Here is a 16272-nt window from a genome sequence, read left to right on the forward strand (position 1 = left end):
TCTTCTCCATGCCGTCGATTATTCCTCTCTCTCCATAACGTGTGAACTGCTATTTGAAGGGCATATCTGAGGAGCAAAAGCACTTTCCTATCAAGAGTTTTACTAGTGACGAGCAAGGTGAGACAATCCCACTCCCATGTGTATTTTTCTTTAAGTATCTTTTTGCTAGTTTTTTCCATACTTGTTGTGAGTAACGGCACTGGAAAAAGAGATGGTTTCTTGTTTCTATTGGTTCATCACATAATTTACACGAGGCATCTACTTGTGCGTTCCACTTCCCCGTACGAACTCCCGTAGTTAATCTGTCATGCATTGCAAGTCACGTAATAAAAGCAAACTTTGGTGTGGCTTCAAAGAACCAAACCCCCTTAGCCCAGCTGCAAATAGGTTGTTCTACTCTCATCCGCACATTGTTCACACCTCTTCTTCTAAATTTTAACATATTTGTTTAGTTTCTTACATATGATTTGAATTTGTATTCAAATTTGGGAATTTTGAAAAATTCCACCTTTATGATACCATAAATACCACAAAAAAGGTTGTTCAAAAATTCTATTTTCACATCCTTTCTTAAGAAATTTATGAAATCTTATAGATATTTGATATCATTTTTTGTAAATACTTTATAAACGTTTTTATAATGAAAAAATTACAAGATCTACCACATTTTCCCTATTTGTTTCAAGATCTACCACATTCTTCTCCATCTTTCAACTCATACCACATTTGTCTGTGAATTGTCAATTTTGCCCTCACAGACAGTTCCCGCCTGCGCCTGGCAACGAGTTGACATTCGCACCTTCTCGTTTCCCTATTAACCCTCGAGACCCGTGCAAAATTACACCCCACAAACTTCTCTCCCCTGCGAGAAGTGTAACCGCTTTCGTCTCTCATTCACTTTCCCTTTCTCTTTCTTCTCCTTCTCCTCTCATCGGAAGTTAGTTACGGTAAACCATTTTCGGCAGATTCTTTGAATGTAACTGACACTCGATTTTGTCCCTCATACTTGATTAATCACAAGTTAGTTTGTAGTCATCTAATTATTGGTTCGTAGTCATCTAATTTGACTTAATCGTGTCGTCCCCAATTTCTAGGGTTTCTGTCCATCTGCATGCTCCTTTTCCACTGTTCGATTTTCAAAGAAATTCTTAATTTTTTCTTCTGTTTTCTCTCCTCCGCCGCAGATGAAGTCCTCCTCCAGTAAATTGAAACAAAAGTCTCCGCTTGGAAGTTCCAGGCGCCCGGTTTCCTTTGAAGACGACGACGACCCTTTTGTCTCCGCCAAGTCAACCGCGACCCACTCAAATTCTCCATATCAGCCGCGACCGGAGATCCCGGTAGTAATTAGGGACAAACTTCCGAAAAGGCTCTACGCCACTGACTGCTATCCGCCTCTCGGACGTATTAATGCTTATTCAAAGCCGGAGTATCTGCTCGATCTCGTCGAAATCCTAGAAGGGACGAAAGAGTTAAATTATCTCCGCGCCTCATGCTTTGGCCCGCTGTTTCAGCTTCCTGTCCGCAAATGTTCGTTTTCCGGCAAATTAGTACATCAGATGTTGTGTAGAGGCGTCTACACAAGGAAAAAACACGAGCTATGGTTTATTTTTGCCGGTCAGCCATTCCGTTTTTCGTTAAGAGAATTTGCCATTCTCACTGGTCTGGATTGTCGGCCGTATTCTTCACCGGCAGATGTATTGAAGTCGCAGAGAGAATGTACCAAAAAACATCCGTACTGGAATATTCTCATAGGCGAGGACCACACGGGTGTCCTCATCAAGGACATTGTTGACTGGCTGAGGAAAGACAAGATGAAGCCCAAGAAAGAGAAGATGGATGACTGGAGAAGGCTTCGTCTCGCTCTTATCGTGATCGTTGAAGGGGTATTGCTTTGCAGTTCCCAACCTGTGAGAGCTTCTCTTCAAGTTGTCGAAATGGTTCAGCATTTGGAGTCGTTTGAAGCGTTTCCATGGGGACGAGAATCATTCCTTCTGACAATGCGAATGGTTAAGGTCAGTCAGAAGGTTAACAGTCTCTCTGCCCTAATTGCGAAGTTCAACCAGTCTCACTCTTCAACCCATGGGTTCCCTCTTGTCTTCCAACTGCTGATGTTAAAGGCCATCCCAGTTTTTGAGAGATACCTTAATCAACCTGATGATACGCAGACTATCATTGATGGGTCAATCACTACTTTGCCTCCGTTGAAGACTTTTCACAATTCCAACATAATGGAAACAGAGCTAATTCCTGGGGTAATTATTATTTTTGTCCTTCTCGTGAACATTATTATTTTTTTACCCTAGTACCCAAGTGTTTACTAATTAATTATTGAATTCAATGTAGTTAAGGATTGCCCCGCTGTTGTCTACTGATGATCCCCCACACCCATCGATCAACGATTGGCCTGATGAAGTCTCTGACCCGGCGATTGACTATATGGAAAGCCTTATTGGTGGCGGATACAAGTTCTGCCAAGCTGACTGGATTGGTGGGTGTCGTACTTGGCCAAAGATAGTCGTTGATGAGAACCCCAAAGAACCCAATGTTCGCAAGACCAAGAAGGTACCTGTGAGACGTCCAAATATAAACTCTGACATGCCTGAGTTTCCCCAGGGTGGTCCATCTGGTTCATCAAAAGGTAAAGGGAAGGTCGATGAAGACTTTTGTCCCCCAGCAGGGACTGAAGGTAAAGATGTTCTCCATGCTCTGATCATGGAAGAAGTTAATTCGAAGTTCCGTGACATGAAAGAGGAATTGAAGGTTGAATTGATGGGTGAAGTTTGTCGGATGTATGGAGTAGAGAAGTCTTTATTGAAAGACGAACTCTTAGACGAGATTATTAGCAATCTGCGCCATGGTGGGAAGTTTCCAACAACCCCCCCTCCGAAAGCTGCTTCACCAGGTAAAAACAAACCATCTGAGGGACAAACCTATGGTCCCCCTAATAATGCAAATGTAAACAAGGAGTCCGGGGGACACACAGATGTCCCATTAACGAACGCTGTTACTGAGGGACAAACGCATGGTCCCCCAGAAAATATAAATATCAACAAGGTCCCTAGTGGGCAGACCTCTGATTCCCCCCATGTCCAGATAGACCCTCCCGCCCCAAGTTCTCCTCAATCGCCGTCTAAGGGGAAAAGTAATTCTCAACTTTTGGAGGAGTTTCAGCGGCAAGCCTGGTCTGAGTACGGAGGAGTGTCTGATGTTTTACAAAACCTCAACCAGTCTTATGCATCTCCCTCTGGTCCTGCTAAGTCTGGTCCGTTTGGACCTTCTCCTGGTCTTGTTGCTTCTGGTCCTTCTACCATTCATCCATCTCCTTCTGGTCCTTCTTCCTCGAAGTTCTCTATTGATCACAACGTAAGTTTCCTTGTTGCTTCTGGTCCTTCTCTATTGTTTTGACGTTGAATAACCTCTGTTTCTTACATATTATTCAGCCAAAAGACTTCCAAACTCCATTGCCAACCATTAGTGAGGACAACGCAGAGGAAACCGAGGACGAAGAAGTTGCAGATGAGGTTTGTATATTACATTTTTTTTTTGTCTACCTCTTTCTGGGAATGGTTCCTAAACCATTTTACACAGGTCCTGGTTGGAAAGTCTGTTAAAGAGAATTTTCCTGAAGATCACAACGTAAGTTTAACTAAAGTCATTATTTGTTTTCTTATGTGGTGGAGTTTTTTATTTTTCTAATCCTTTTTTACTTTTAATTCTCTTTACTTTTAGCCCAACGACTTCCAAACGCCTCATCAAGATGTAGAGGAGATCAGTTCGGCTGATGAATCAGAGGACGATCAAGATACAGAGCAGGTTTGTCTCTGTTTCAACGTGGATACCTGTGTCTTTCCATGGATATGATCCTCTCTTCTAATCACCTATAACAGGTTGCTGGTGGAAATTCTTTTGGTGTGTCTGAGGACGTGGGATTTGTTGGTGAGGAGAGAAGGGAAGCTATAGAGAATAAGTCTGTTGGTGTGTCTGAGCACGTTGATGTTGTTGAGTGCGAGGACAGAAGAGAAGAAGTAATTGAAAAGTCTGTTGATGTCTCCGGGGACGATGTTGAGACTGAGGTTTTAGAGGATAAGTCTGTTTCTGGGGACCACGAACCCAAAGAGGGTGACGAGAGTAGTGGTGATAGTGAAGGAAGGTCTGAAGACGAGGATCACCAAGATGAAGCTATGGACGAGGTATAATACTTATTTCTGTAATAACTAAAACGCAAATTCTAATTTCTTATCCCTAACCTGTCGTGCCCATTCATCTAGGCAAACAAAGCATGGCCGCCAGAGCTTTTTAAATCCTCAAGAGGTGCTGATGAACAACTGGTTGACGATCAAGAGGTATCTCATAAATTTTCAGCATTTTAATTGTGGTTCTGTTTGTCCCTTTCCCTAAAATACCTTTTTTTATAGGGAAATGCTACTGGTGGTGTGGCAATTTCAGAAAAAAGTCCCTCTGGGAAAAAGAGAAAATCCTCTTCTCTTGGCGGGGATTCTTCTAAGCCGATCCTCCCTCCCAAAAGGGCAAGGAATAAACCCCACCGTTTCCGTGACCCTATTCCAGTCCAGGGACAAGAATCCACAGGGACCAACAGTGTTTCCCAATCAACTGATGAGGTTTTGCACCCGTTTGTCCTAGTAAATGATGATCTTCGGAAACATTTCTTGTCCACTCTGAAATCTTATCGCCAGAGGTAATTCAGTTTCTTATTGAATTCATTACTTACTTCTTTTTCCCCAAACCTTTAAATTACTATTTTCCATTAATGGTCAGGGAGTTCGTCCTCGATGCACATGTTGTCCCCAGATCATTTTTTAAGGATATGCTTACTCCTCACCATTCTGTCCACCAAGAGGTACGTTGTAAACCAATGATACCTGCATTTTATAATATCATGTCCCTTAAATTAATTATTGTCCTCTATACAATCCAGCACATCGATGCCATGCTAAGCCTGTTGGCTCGGAGGTTTGGGGATACTTTGGTCCAGAGTAGGTCTGCCATACTTGATTCATGGTTTTCGATTACCCTTAGCGAACTCTATTCTCGTTTCAAGAAGTCCAAAAGTAAATCTGAGTGGCCGTGGAACAGTAAGATACGGGACTACGTCAGGGGTATAGTCCCTGGCCGATTCACGAGACAGGCTTGGTTTTCTGATGTCGACACTCTTTACGCGCCTTTACATCTGTCTGGGGGCCACTGGGCTGCGCTTGTCATAGATCTGAAAGAGGGTACCATAGGTGTTCTTGACCCTAACGTGGCTGCCAAAACCGACAAACAGATGGGCGTGCTCATGAAACCTCTCGTTGTGTTGCTTCCTTTTATCATCAAATCACTTGTCCCCCAAGATGTTCTCTGCAATCATCAAGTTCCCCCTGAGTTCGCCTTTGATCGTCTTCCTGAGATCTTTCAAAGCGAACATGAAGACGACAGCGGCCCGCTTGCTATGAAGTACATTGAGCTTCATTTCCAAAACATTAGTCACGACAGCATAACTGAAGAACTTGTGGAGAATATCCGGATGAGATTTGCTGTCGACATCTTCGAGGAGTTTGTTCAGCCTCTCCGGCTGTGATCCCCCTTTCAATATTTCTGCTTAAGAACTTATGTCTTTTTGTAATAATTATTTACTCTTCTTGGATGCTACTTGGATGCTTAGGAACTAAATATTTGTAAACTGCTATCTATTTAGGAACTACTTGGATATTTAGGTTGTCTTCCGCAAACAGAGATCCTGTCTCCTAAAATATTCTATATTATGTTGTCCTGTCGCAATTTTGGATAGGCAATTTTTACAAACAAGTCAACGTTTAGATACCCAATAACAACAGTAGAAGCCAGTTGCTCTTACGCTTCCCCATGATTTTCCTTCTGTGTTATCACATCAGCGAAAAGGTAACTTTTTGCAAGGTAACTTTTTGCTTAATAAATTTATATTATATTCTTGTCAAGATTTTTGGGCACCAGTCTCTATTTATCTCTCCACATTAATGATCTCTTCATCTACACAATTATACCCTTTCTCTCAAACTCCCCCCAGCCTACTCCATAATTTCTACCATCTAATTGTTTCCCACGAACCATGGGCCTCCATAGTTATACCCAGTCGAACGATTCATCCCGAGAATCTCTTAGTTCTTATGGACCTGTTTATCCCGGGCCAATGTCTTTTGAAATTCTTGGTATACCTCGTCACTGTTACTGCGGAGGGACGGTCGTACTTGCGAATTCACTCTCCGAGGACAACCCTGGCAGGCAGTTTTATCAGTGCGAGAAGAGAGATGTAAGTTTAAATCCCACTCTTACTAAATTCAATAATTCGATCTACTATAGTTACATTTGCTATGTTTGTATTCAGGACCGACCTGGGCGCCATCTTGTTAAATGGTTGGACGAGGCATTTATGGAGGAGATTTCTGCGGTTAAGTGCTCTATTAGGGAACAGGAAGAACACCTTAAGTTCCTACTTACCGCCCCTAACGGGGAGCACATGGATCTTGCCTTGATGTGCGATCGTCTGGACCTTTACCAGGAAGACATTAAATTGCTTCAGCAGAATTTATGTCTTTTGCAACGCTCCCCTCGTTCCATTGTCGACGTCGCTCGTTCGTGTCCTAAAATCATCGTTCTCGTCCTTGCGATTATTGTCCCCGTAGCCGCGTTCGTGCTTGGCACTTATATGTAGCTTTAATAGCTCTTTTTTCATCCCTCGGCTATTATGTCCCCCATTTTTTCATCATGTTGTCTACTGGGGACTATCGTGTAATGTTCGTCCCTCTTTTATTGTAGCCCGAATTCTACAAGTTATCTATATTTAAGATATGAAGCTATCACTTAGAGACGTTCGTGTCCTCCCAACGTGTTTTTGCTTACACGCGATTATTGTACCCGAGACGCTTCCAAGCTTCGACTCAATTCTACAACTTATATATATTGTAAAAATATGAAGTATCAAGATATCTCGCCCCAGATCTACTTATTTCTATGCCGACAAGCTACCGTAAATTGTATATTCACGTCCCCCAATGCAATACGAAACTGCTAAACAGTTATCCCTTAGAATAGTTAATCACCTAGTAATGAGATAGGTCTTGTCACTTTAATTAGTATTTACTTTTCCACATTCATTGTCCCCAACTACTAATTCAAAATCTCTAACAGCAGCATTCATTGTCCCCAACCATTAATTAGTAATCCCATCTATATATAGGTAAGTAACAACATTCATTGTGCTAAACCATTCCTAATTCCAATTCCTTGATATGTTTTTGTGGCAAAAGCTTCCCAAACATCTTAGAGTATCGATTGTCCTTCTTGTTGGTAAGTCATGTTACCGACACTTAGGTCCCCTTATTCTCTCTGGGAACGCTGGCATGCGTCTCGCACTTGATCCTTCTGTTTTGCGGGAGACTTCTCTGGCTCTCCTTGAAGCGCATCCTCAAAATGTTTTCATCGGTTCACCCATTTACTTCTTTGTTTTACGATGTGTAAAGGCTGGAAATCCTGCTGCTTGTTACTTAGAGAGCATTAGGCTCGCTGCAGTTGAAGGTTTAATCAAAGAAGCAATGCACATGCTCGCTCATATACCCGATCCATCCGACAAAATTCTTTTCACCAAGGGTCTCTTACCTTGTCTCTATTAATAGACCTAAGGATGCGATCATCGCCATGAATCTATTCAAACAAGAAGTTGTCTCTTCTCGCAACGCTGATCGTGTGGCCAAGCTTGTGATATCCGATATTAAGAAGATTGCCCCAACCCAACTTAGATTCAACTGGACTGGCTATACGTGCTACTTGATCCATCCCCCTCGTCGATATTCAGAATGTTCCAACTGTAATGTTTGGAACCCCTGTCCTCTCTGTGTTAATTGGTGGGTCTTATGATTTGTTTGTTTTTCCTTTATATGGTCTCCCATATATTTTTGTCTTCCGCGAAGATGTATATGATAAATATATATAGTTTTTGTTCGATAAGTTGTGAGATGTGCTTGCCAAAAGATACCCATACATGTCATACTACATCCAATTACCAAAAGATAAATATATATTAGTTATACTTTCCGTGTTAAGCCATGGACTAAAAAATTGGATGTTAAGCCATGGACTAAACAAATTTCCCGTGGCCTATCCAACCTACGTAACGATAAACCCTCTTTTCCGCAATACTTCATGGACCAAAAGCCGCCGAAATATTATTCCCTAAAACTTAGATAGGATTTTTGCAAGTTGCTCTGTTGTGGCCATCCTTCCCACATGTGGTGCATTTGTTAGGTTTTTTTTTCTTCCCTCCTTTGCCCTGCAACACATACATGGACACAATTAATTTTTTTGTGTTGAAGGACAAAACTCATTTAAGACTCTTAATTTGTTACCTGATACTCTCCCCGCGATGGTATGCGTACTGTCTTTGGTCTTCCGCCTGGTCTTCTTGTTTTTGGTGGATTCACAACCATTTCACTAACTACGTTTGGGACCTCCGTGTCTTTTTCCTTAGGCGGAGGTAGAATATGGGCACGCCAGAGCTTACGCCACTCCGTCACGAATGCATAGTTCCCGATCAGGGAGTAAATGTCCACGTTCCTTATCCCCACCGCGGCTAAAGCGTGACAACACGGCACCATTAGCACATCAAATACTCTGCAAGTACATGTTTTTTTCTCTAGATCCACAGTGAAAACGATACCAAAACCGTCGTTTACTTGATAAATCCATTCACTTGCTGCTATGACAGCACAATCTGTCGCTAATTTCAGGTGATCTATTAGCATTTCCTCGATCTCTGGCGTACATCTTGTCCTCGTTCTAGTTGCAGCTTCTCTTCTCTCGTAAAACCAACGCATTAACATAGTCCTAATGAATTCTACCATCGTCACTATCGGGAAATCTATGGCTTTTTGCATTGCAGCATTTAGGGACTCCGAGATATTGCTGCTCATCACATTGTATCGCATTCCCGGGAAGTACGCAAGTGTCCAATGAGATATTCCTATCTCTACCAAATAATTGGCACAATTGATGTCTCTTTTCTGAATTTCTTCAAACCAATATCGCAAATCTCCCACAGTGTAAGATCTAGCCGCATTGGACACCATTTTAGCAAGCCCCTCACACTTGAAATGGTGGACAACGTTCCTAAATAAATGCACAGTGCAGCAAGCGTGCTTTGCAAGTGGATACACTGTCCTTAGTCCAGCATATATGGCCGCATGTCTGTCGGAGACGAAGACAAGATCGTCTTCATCAGGGACAAACTGTAACAGTTGTTTGAAAAACCACGTCCACCCTGCGATGTTCTCACTGTCAATGACTCCGAATGCCAATGGGAATATTTGATAATTTCCATCTTGTCCACTGGCAGCAACTAAACAGCTTTTGTATTTTCCTTTAGTCTGTGTTCCATCTATCACTATTACTTTCCGCAAATACTTATACCCAGCAACTGAAGCCCCAAACGCAAAAAATAAATATTTGAAACGGATTTCCCCCTCCTCAGTATAATCCGTATGGACTGTGGACAGCGTACCTGGATTAGTTGTCCTTAACAGATGGAGATATGTCTGCAAGAACTTATAGCTTTCTTCTTCACTGCCACGAGCTTTTTTCATTGCCATCTCTTTCGCGTTCCAAGCTTTCATGTATGATATGGTAACGTTTAGTTCAGCCAATACTATCTCTGGTAGTTCACAGGCTCTAGGTCCCTTCTTTCCATGCGCATATTTTGCTTTTAGCAACTCGCCTAGAATCGATCGTGTTGCTTTCATCCCGTACTTTGACCGCACTTTCACATCACAACTATGTCTTAGACTCGCTGTTCGAATTTCCACATTCTCCGAGTTCTCGTGAAACGTTGCATATACCCTCCAATTACATTTTTTATCATGGCATACTGCAATTACACGCGTCTTGTCGGAAGCTTTTATTCGGAAATTGAATAGCCTTTTTATAGAGTACACAGTTAATGCCTTATGCAACTCGCCTTTGTTCTGCGATGTTCTCACTGTCAATGACTCCGAATGCCAATGGGAATATTGATAATTTCCATCTGTCACTGCAGCAACTAAACAGCTTTGTATTTTCCTTTAGTCTGTGTCCATCTATCACTATTACTTTCCGCAAATACTTATACCCAGCAACTGAAGCCCCAAACGCAAAAAATAAATATTTGAAACGGATTTCCCCCTCCTCAGTATAATCCGTATGGACTGTGGACAGCGTACCTGGATTAGTTGTCCTTAACAGATGGAGATATGTCTGCAAGAACTTATAGCTTTCTTCTTCACTGCCACGAGCTTTTTTCATTGCCATCTCTTTCGCGTTCCAAGCTTTCATGTATGATATGGTAACGTTTAGTTCAGCCAATACTATCTCTGGTAGTTCACAGGCTCTAGGTCCCTTCTTTCCATGCGCATATTTTGCTTTTAGCAACTCGCCTAGAATCGATCGTGTTGCTTTCATCCCGTACTTTGACCGCACTTTCACATCACAACTATGTCTTAGACTCGCTGTTCGAATTTCCACATTCTCCGAGTTCTCGTGAAACGTTGCATATACCCTCCAATTACATTTTTTATCATGGCATACTGCAATTACACGCGTCTTGTCGGAAGCTTTTATTCGGAAATTGAATAGCCTTTTTATAGAGTACACAGTTAATGCCTTATGCAACTCGCCTTTGTTCTGGAATATCCGCCCAATATATATTGAATCCCCAGCTTTCCTAAGATTCATGTTAGCCTTGTCCTGCGCAACTCCGACTGCGTTGTCCCTGAACGGTGCGGCATCTCTACCCATCACAATATCGTCCCCCACAAGTTCAGTAAACATTGTCTCCCCCATTGTAAGTTGCGACCTTATCTGCCCCATTTCTGCACTTTCCTCTCCAACACTACATCCCATTGTCACCTCCAAATTTCCTTGTCCTTCTCCTTCCTCAAAAGCCTTAAAAGTTGAGGCATCTTCTCTTCTTACCAACGGTGTCACCGTAACGTCCACTTGCCTCATTCTGGTCTGCCCCAGTTGAATTGACATGTCTCCACTTTCCTCTCCACCTTCAACAAATGCTGTCGCATCTTCTCTTCCATCGATCTGATTTACCTCAACTTCGACTAGTATTGGCTGGTTTTGTCCCTCTGGTGGACCCAACGATTCTGTCAGTTCGAGTGACATTTCTGCACTTTGTCCCCATCCTTGTGAAGTTGTCCCCTTTTGTCCCCGCAGTTTTCATTCATCAAATGTTGTGGTATCTTCCCTTCCGTCCATCTGATTAACCTCGACATCGACTAGTATTGGCTGGGTTTGGCTGGGTTTGTCCTCCTTGTGCATCCACACTTTCGTCCCCCACATACATATCGTCCTCGTATATCTCGTCCTCCATACCGGAATATATATCGTCCTCCACTCTACCATTTTGTCCCCGCGGCGATCCGTCTGCAATTGTCAATGCTTTCTTCCTCGAATCCTTCCAAGGATCCCAATCCGGCGGGTACTCCCTATCGATCAACTCCCTCATATTATCAAAGTCATAGTCGCCTGAATCTTCTCCCTCACTTAACATGTTGTCTTCCGACTCGGATGCCCATCCTCCACTATCCGTGCCCAATGCTACCACCAGTTCCTCTTCTCGTCCCCGCTTAGCTTTTCCCTTTTGCAGCACAGCTTCCTTCCTTTTATAAGATTCTTCAAACGCATATATTTCCTCTAAAAAGTCCTCTTCCTCAAAAGTTACAGGAATTATCTGCGTGCTTTCACTCTCACCTCTGTGCTGTCCCGCCATTTCTTGTCCCCGACAATCGTCTTGTCCCCCGAGATTTGACACATCTTCATCGTCTTCTTCTAAACATAGATACATGTTCATACCTCCCTTTTCTATTCTTACCTTTTTGAATTTCGACAATGAACTCTCGCTGTCAACAGAGACTGGCGGCATCTTTTGCTGCGTGTAGACAGTGTCTCCTCCTTCGAACCAAAAACTCAGCTCCATTTTTGTCCTTCTTCTGTCTACTCCAAACGCTGCGGCAATTTTCTGCTCAACATCAGCAATCGTATCTCCTGCGCTTACGTCTACACACTTTGCATATTTCTTTGCCGACATCTTGAATCGCCACTCTCCACTTTCTTTGCATTCCCAGCAACCGACCAATATCATTACTCCTTCGTCCATCCGTACCTGTCGTCCTCCAATAAATACCACCTTCTTAGAATGTAGAATGTGGGTGGTTGCATTTATCACAAACAAACAAATCTACCCTTTTTCGGTGGACAAAAAATGTTGCAATAAATTTTACCTTCTTTAGCTTTAAATGCACCCTTCTTCAAGCAGAACTCCAATTTCGCCCAGCATCAGAGTTTTCTCCCCAGATTTCCAGTTTTTTCAGATCTACAAAGCTCTTTTGTCTGATATATTAAGAGAGCAATTAATGGCCTAACCCTACTCTATTATCATTTCTATTAATTAAAATCAATTATCTACCACATGTAACCGTGCAGCATTAATTGATGCCCTGCTCCTTCTTTGGAAGCGCCGATAGAAGCTGTCTCCGTCTCTGACACAGCCTCTCTATCCCAATCAGGGGTATTTTCGTCCATGGTCGAGCGCGTGCAATTGAGAAATGGTACATTTTGAAAGGCTTTTGCGAAAGTGGTACATTTTGAATGCCATTTGTTTAAATGTGGTACATTTTGAAATATTCCCTTTTATAATATTCTCTATAAAAATTTTCCAAAAATTTATATGTTTGCACTTTGTGTTACTTTGAAAAAATTGACAAAACAGTGGTATTATAAAAAATGATTTCATAAAATTAAAGTGGTATTTCAAAACTTCTTCTGATATATTTTTAGATACAGGTAGAAGCAGTTTCATAATTAACATTATATTAAAATTCCAAATATTGATTGTTTCAGTTCAGTTGTGATTATAGTTAATCGGTTTCAGATTGAACATCAATATACCATCACTCACTATATTTGATTTTATTAAAATATTAGTATTCAAAAATACTGAAAGCCCAAAAAAAAAAGTTTTGTTCTAAGTTATAAAATTACACACAAATCTAAACTATATAGTATTATAGGATTTCAATGTGTTCTACCATCCATGAAATAAACTGATACAAATAATTCTTTTGTATTTATGAAGGGAATATTTCAAAATGTACCACATTTAAACAAATGGCATTCAAAATGTACCACTTTCGCAAAAGCCTTTCAAAATGTACCATTTCTCAATTGCACGCGCTCGACCATGGACGAAAATACCCCTGATTGGGATAGAGAGGCTGTGTCAGAGACGGAGACAGCTTCTATCGGCGCTTCCAAAGAAGGAGCAGGGCATCAATTAATGCTGCACGGTTACATGTGGTAGATAATTGATTTTAATTAATAGAAATGATAATAGAGTAGGGTTAGGCCATTAATTGCTCTCTTAATATATCAGACAAAAGAGCTTTGTAGATCTGAAAAAACTGGAAATCTGGGGAGAAAACTCTGATGCTGGGCGAAATTGGAGTTCTGCTTGAAGAAGGGTGCATTTAAAGCTAAAGAAGGTAAAATTTATTGCAACATTTTTTGTCCACCGAAAAAGGGTAGATTTGTTTGTTTGTGATAAATGCAACCACCCACATTCTACATTCTAAGAAGGTGGTATTTATTGGAGGACGACAGGTACGGATGGACGAAGGAGTAATGATATTGGTCGGTTGCTGGGAATGCAAAGAAAGTGGAGAGTGGCGATTCAAGATGTCGGCAAAGAAATATGCAAAGTGTGTAGACGTAAGCGCAGGAGATACGATTGCTGATGTTGAGCAGAAAATTGCCGCAGCGTTTGGAGTAGACAGAAGAAGGACAAAAATGGAGCTGAGTTTTTGGTTCGAAGGAGGAGACACTGTCTACACGCAGCAAAAGATGCCGCCAGTCTCTGTTGACAGCGAGAGTTCATTGTCGAAATTCAAAAAGGTAAGAATAGAAAAGGGAGGTATGAACATGTATCTATGTTTAGAAGAAGACGATGAAGATGTGTCAAATCTCGGGGGACAAGACGATTGTCGGGGACAAGAAATGGCGGGACAGCACAGAGGTGAGAGTGAAAGCACGCAGATAATTCCTGTAACTTTTGAGGAAGAGGACTTTTTAGAGGAAATATATGCGTTTGAAGAATCTTATAAAAGGAAGGAAGCTGTGCTGCAAAAGGGAAAAGCTAAGCGGGGACGAGAAGAGGAACTGGTGGTAGCATTGGGCACGGATAGTGGAGGATGGGCATCCGAGTCGGAAGACAACATGTTAAGTGAGGGAGAAGATTCAGGCGACTATGACTTTGATAATATGAGGGAGTTGATCGATAGGGAGTACCCGCCGGATTGGGATCCTTGGAAGGATTCGAGGAAGAAAGCATTGACAATTGCAGACGGATCGCCGCGGGGACAAAATGGTAGAGTGGAGGACGATATATATTCCGGTATGGAGGACGAGATATACGAGGACGATATGTATGTGGGGGACGAAAGTGTGGATGCACAAGGAGGACAAACCCAGCCAATACTAGTCGATGTCGAGGTTAATCAGATGGACGGAAGGGAAGATACCACAACATTTGATGAATGTGAAGAGGAATGTAGAAAACTGCGGGGACAAAAGGGGACAACTTCACAAGGATGGGGACAAAGTGCAGAAATGTCACTCGAACTGACAGAATCGTTGGGTCCACCAGAGGGACAAAACCAGCCAATACTAGTCGAAGTTGAGGTAAATCAGATCGATGGAAGAGAAGATGCGACAGCATTTGTTGAAGGTGGAGAGGAAAGTGGAGACATGTCAATTCAACTGGGGCAGACCAGAATGAGGCAAGTGGACGTTACGGTGACACCGTTGGTAAGAAGAGAAGATGCCTCAACTTTTAAGGCTTTTGAGGAAGGAGAAGGACAAGGAAATTTGGAGGTGACAATGGGATGTAGTGTTGGAGAGGAAAGTGCAGAAATGGGGCAGATAAGGTCGCAACTTACAATGGGGGAGACAATGTTTACTGAACTTGTGGGGGACGATATTGTGATGGGTAGAGATGCCGCACCGTTCAGGGACAACGCAGTCGGAGTTGCGCAGGACAAGGCTAACATGAATCTTAGGAAAGCTGGGGATTCAATATATATTGGGCGGATATTCCAGAACAAAGGCGAGTTGCATAAGGCATTAACTGTGTACTCTATAAAAAGGCTATTCAATTTCCGAATAAAAGCTTCCGACAAGACGCGTGTAATTGCAGTATGCCATGATAAAAAATGTAATTGGAGGGTATATGCAACGTTTCACGAGAACTCGGAGAATGTGGAAATTCGAACAGCGAGTCTAAGACATAGTTGTGATGTGAAAGTGCGGTCAAAGTACGGGATGAAAGCAACACGATCGATTCTAGGCGAGTTGCTAAAAGCAAAATATGCGCATGGAAAGAAGGGACCTAGAGCCTGTGAACTACCAGAGATAGTATTGGCTGAACTAAACGTTACCATATCATACATGAAAGCTTGGAACGCGAAAGAGATGGCAATGAAAAAAGCTCGTGGCAGTGAAGAAGAAAGCTATAAGTTCTTGCAGACATATCTCCATCTGTTAAGGACAACTAATCCAGGTACGCTGTCCACAGTCCATACGGATTATACTGAGGAGGGGGAAATCCGTTTCAAATATTTATTTTTTGCGTTTGGGGCTTCAGTTGCTGGGTATAAGTATTTGCGGAAAGTAATAGTGATAGATGGAACACAGACTAAAGGAAAATACAAAAGCTGTTTAGTTGCTGCCAGTGGACAAGATGGAAATTATCAAATATTCCCATTGGCATTCGGAGTCATTGACAGTGAGAACATCGCAGGGTGGACGTGGTTTTTCAAACAACTGTTACAGTTTGTCCCTGATGAAGACGATCTTGTCTTCGTCTCCGACAGACATGCGGCCATATATGCTGGACTAAGGACAGTGTATCCACTTGCAAAGCACGCTTGCTGCACTGTGCATTTATTTAGGAACGTTGTCCACCATTTCAAGTGTGAGGGGCTTGCTAAAATGGTGTCCAATGCGGCTAGATCTTACACTGTGGGAGATTTGCGATATTGGTTTGAAGAAATTCAGAAAAGAGACATCAATTGTGCCAATTATTTGGTAGAGATAGGAATATCTCATTGGACACTTGCGTACTTCCCGGGAATGCGATACAATGTGATGAGCAGCAATATCTCGGAGTCCAATAAATGCTGCAATGCAAAAAGCCATAGATTTCCCGAT

General features: G+C 42.2%; 4 protein-coding genes across 5 annotated transcripts; 2 read left to right on the forward strand and 2 right to left on the reverse strand.

Moving 5' to 3' along the window:
• Positions 1 to 731: 731 nt before the first annotated feature.
• On the forward strand, positions 732 to 5767 carry LOC110227535. Of its 2 annotated transcripts, none has more exons than XM_021021973.1 (11): positions 732 to 976; positions 1185 to 2252; positions 2344 to 3363; positions 3441 to 3521; positions 3589 to 3636; positions 3730 to 3813; positions 3888 to 4190; positions 4269 to 4343; positions 4416 to 4696; positions 4777 to 4858; positions 4937 to 5767. In XM_021021973.1, the coding sequence occupies exons 2-11, from the start codon at positions 1185 to 1187 to the stop codon at positions 5576 to 5578; spliced, it is 3684 nt and encodes a 1227-aa protein (XP_020877632.1). In that variant the 5' UTR covers positions 732 to 976; the 3' UTR covers positions 5579 to 5767. The 2 variants fall into 2 exon arrangements, with proteins under 2 accessions (XP_020877632.1, XP_020877631.1); XM_021021972.1 differs by having other exon boundaries at positions 732 to 947.
• Positions 5768 to 6028: 261 nt separating this feature from the next.
• LOC110227546 (uncharacterized protein At4g04775-like) lies at positions 6029 to 6845 on the forward strand. Its single transcript, XM_021022073.1, has 2 exons — positions 6029 to 6286; positions 6362 to 6845. Exons 1-2 carry the CDS (start codon positions 6086 to 6088, stop codon positions 6686 to 6688), a joined length of 528 nt encoding a protein of 175 aa, XP_020877732.1. The 5' UTR covers positions 6029 to 6085; the 3' UTR covers positions 6689 to 6845.
• A 1103-nt stretch (positions 6846 to 7948) lies between these two features.
• Positions 7949 to 11216, reverse strand: LOC110227537. The gene is made up of 3 exons (XM_021021985.1): positions 10677 to 11216; positions 8379 to 9982; positions 7949 to 8302 (listed from the first exon to the last, which is right to left on the reverse strand). The coding sequence occupies exons 1-3, from the start codon at positions 11170 to 11172 to the stop codon at positions 8213 to 8215; spliced, it is 2190 nt and encodes a 729-aa protein (XP_020877644.1). The 5' UTR covers positions 11173 to 11216; the 3' UTR covers positions 7949 to 8212.
• A 53-nt stretch (positions 11217 to 11269) lies between these two features.
• LOC110227438 lies at positions 11270 to 12647 on the reverse strand. The gene is made up of 2 exons (XM_021021532.1): positions 12291 to 12647; positions 11270 to 12172 (listed from the first exon to the last, which is right to left on the reverse strand). Exon 2 carries the CDS (start codon positions 12164 to 12166, stop codon positions 11270 to 11272), a length of 897 nt encoding a protein of 298 aa, XP_020877191.1. The 5' UTR covers positions 12167 to 12172; positions 12291 to 12647.
• Positions 12648 to 16272: the final 3625 nt, after the last annotated feature.

The sequence above is a fragment of the Arabidopsis lyrata genome, assembly GCF_000004255.2.
Source record: "Arabidopsis lyrata subsp. lyrata unplaced genomic scaffold ARALYscaffold_6, whole genome shotgun sequence".
Classification (NCBI taxonomy): Eukaryota; Viridiplantae; Streptophyta; class Magnoliopsida; order Brassicales; family Brassicaceae; genus Arabidopsis; species Arabidopsis lyrata.

Coding starts and splice junctions, on each gene's coding strand:
- LOC110227535 (XM_021021973.1), top strand. CDS start 1,185: ATGAAGTCCTCCTCCAGTAAATTGAAACAAAAGTCTCCGCTTGGAAGT. Junction 3,522..3,588: donor ACGAAGAAGTTGCAGATGAG/GTTTGTATATTA, acceptor CATTTTACACAG/GTCCTGGTTGGAAAGTCTGT. Junction 4,191..4,268: donor AAGATGAAGCTATGGACGAG/GTATAATACTTA, acceptor CCATTCATCTAG/GCAAACAAAGCATGGCCGCC.
- LOC110227546 (XM_021022073.1), top strand. CDS start 6,086: ATGGGCCTCCATAGTTATACCCAGTCGAACGATTCATCCCGAGAATCT. Junction 6,287..6,361: donor ATCAGTGCGAGAAGAGAGAT/GTAAGTTTAAAT, acceptor GTTTGTATTCAG/GACCGACCTGGGCGCCATCT.
- LOC110227537 (XM_021021985.1), bottom strand. CDS start 11,172: ATGTCACTCGAACTGACAGAATCGTTGGGTCCACCAGAGGGACAAAAC. Junction 9,983..10,676: donor GCGGATATTCCAGAACAAAG/GCGAGTTGCATA, acceptor CGCAGAACAAAG/GCGAGTTGCATAAGGCATTA. Junction 8,303..8,378: donor CATCGCGGGGAGAGTATCAG/GTAACAAATTAA, acceptor TATGTGTTGCAG/GGCAAAGGAGGGAAGAAAAA.
- LOC110227438 (XM_021021532.1), bottom strand. CDS start 12,166: ATGGACGAAGGAGTAATGATATTGGTCGGTTGCTGGGAATGCAAAGAA.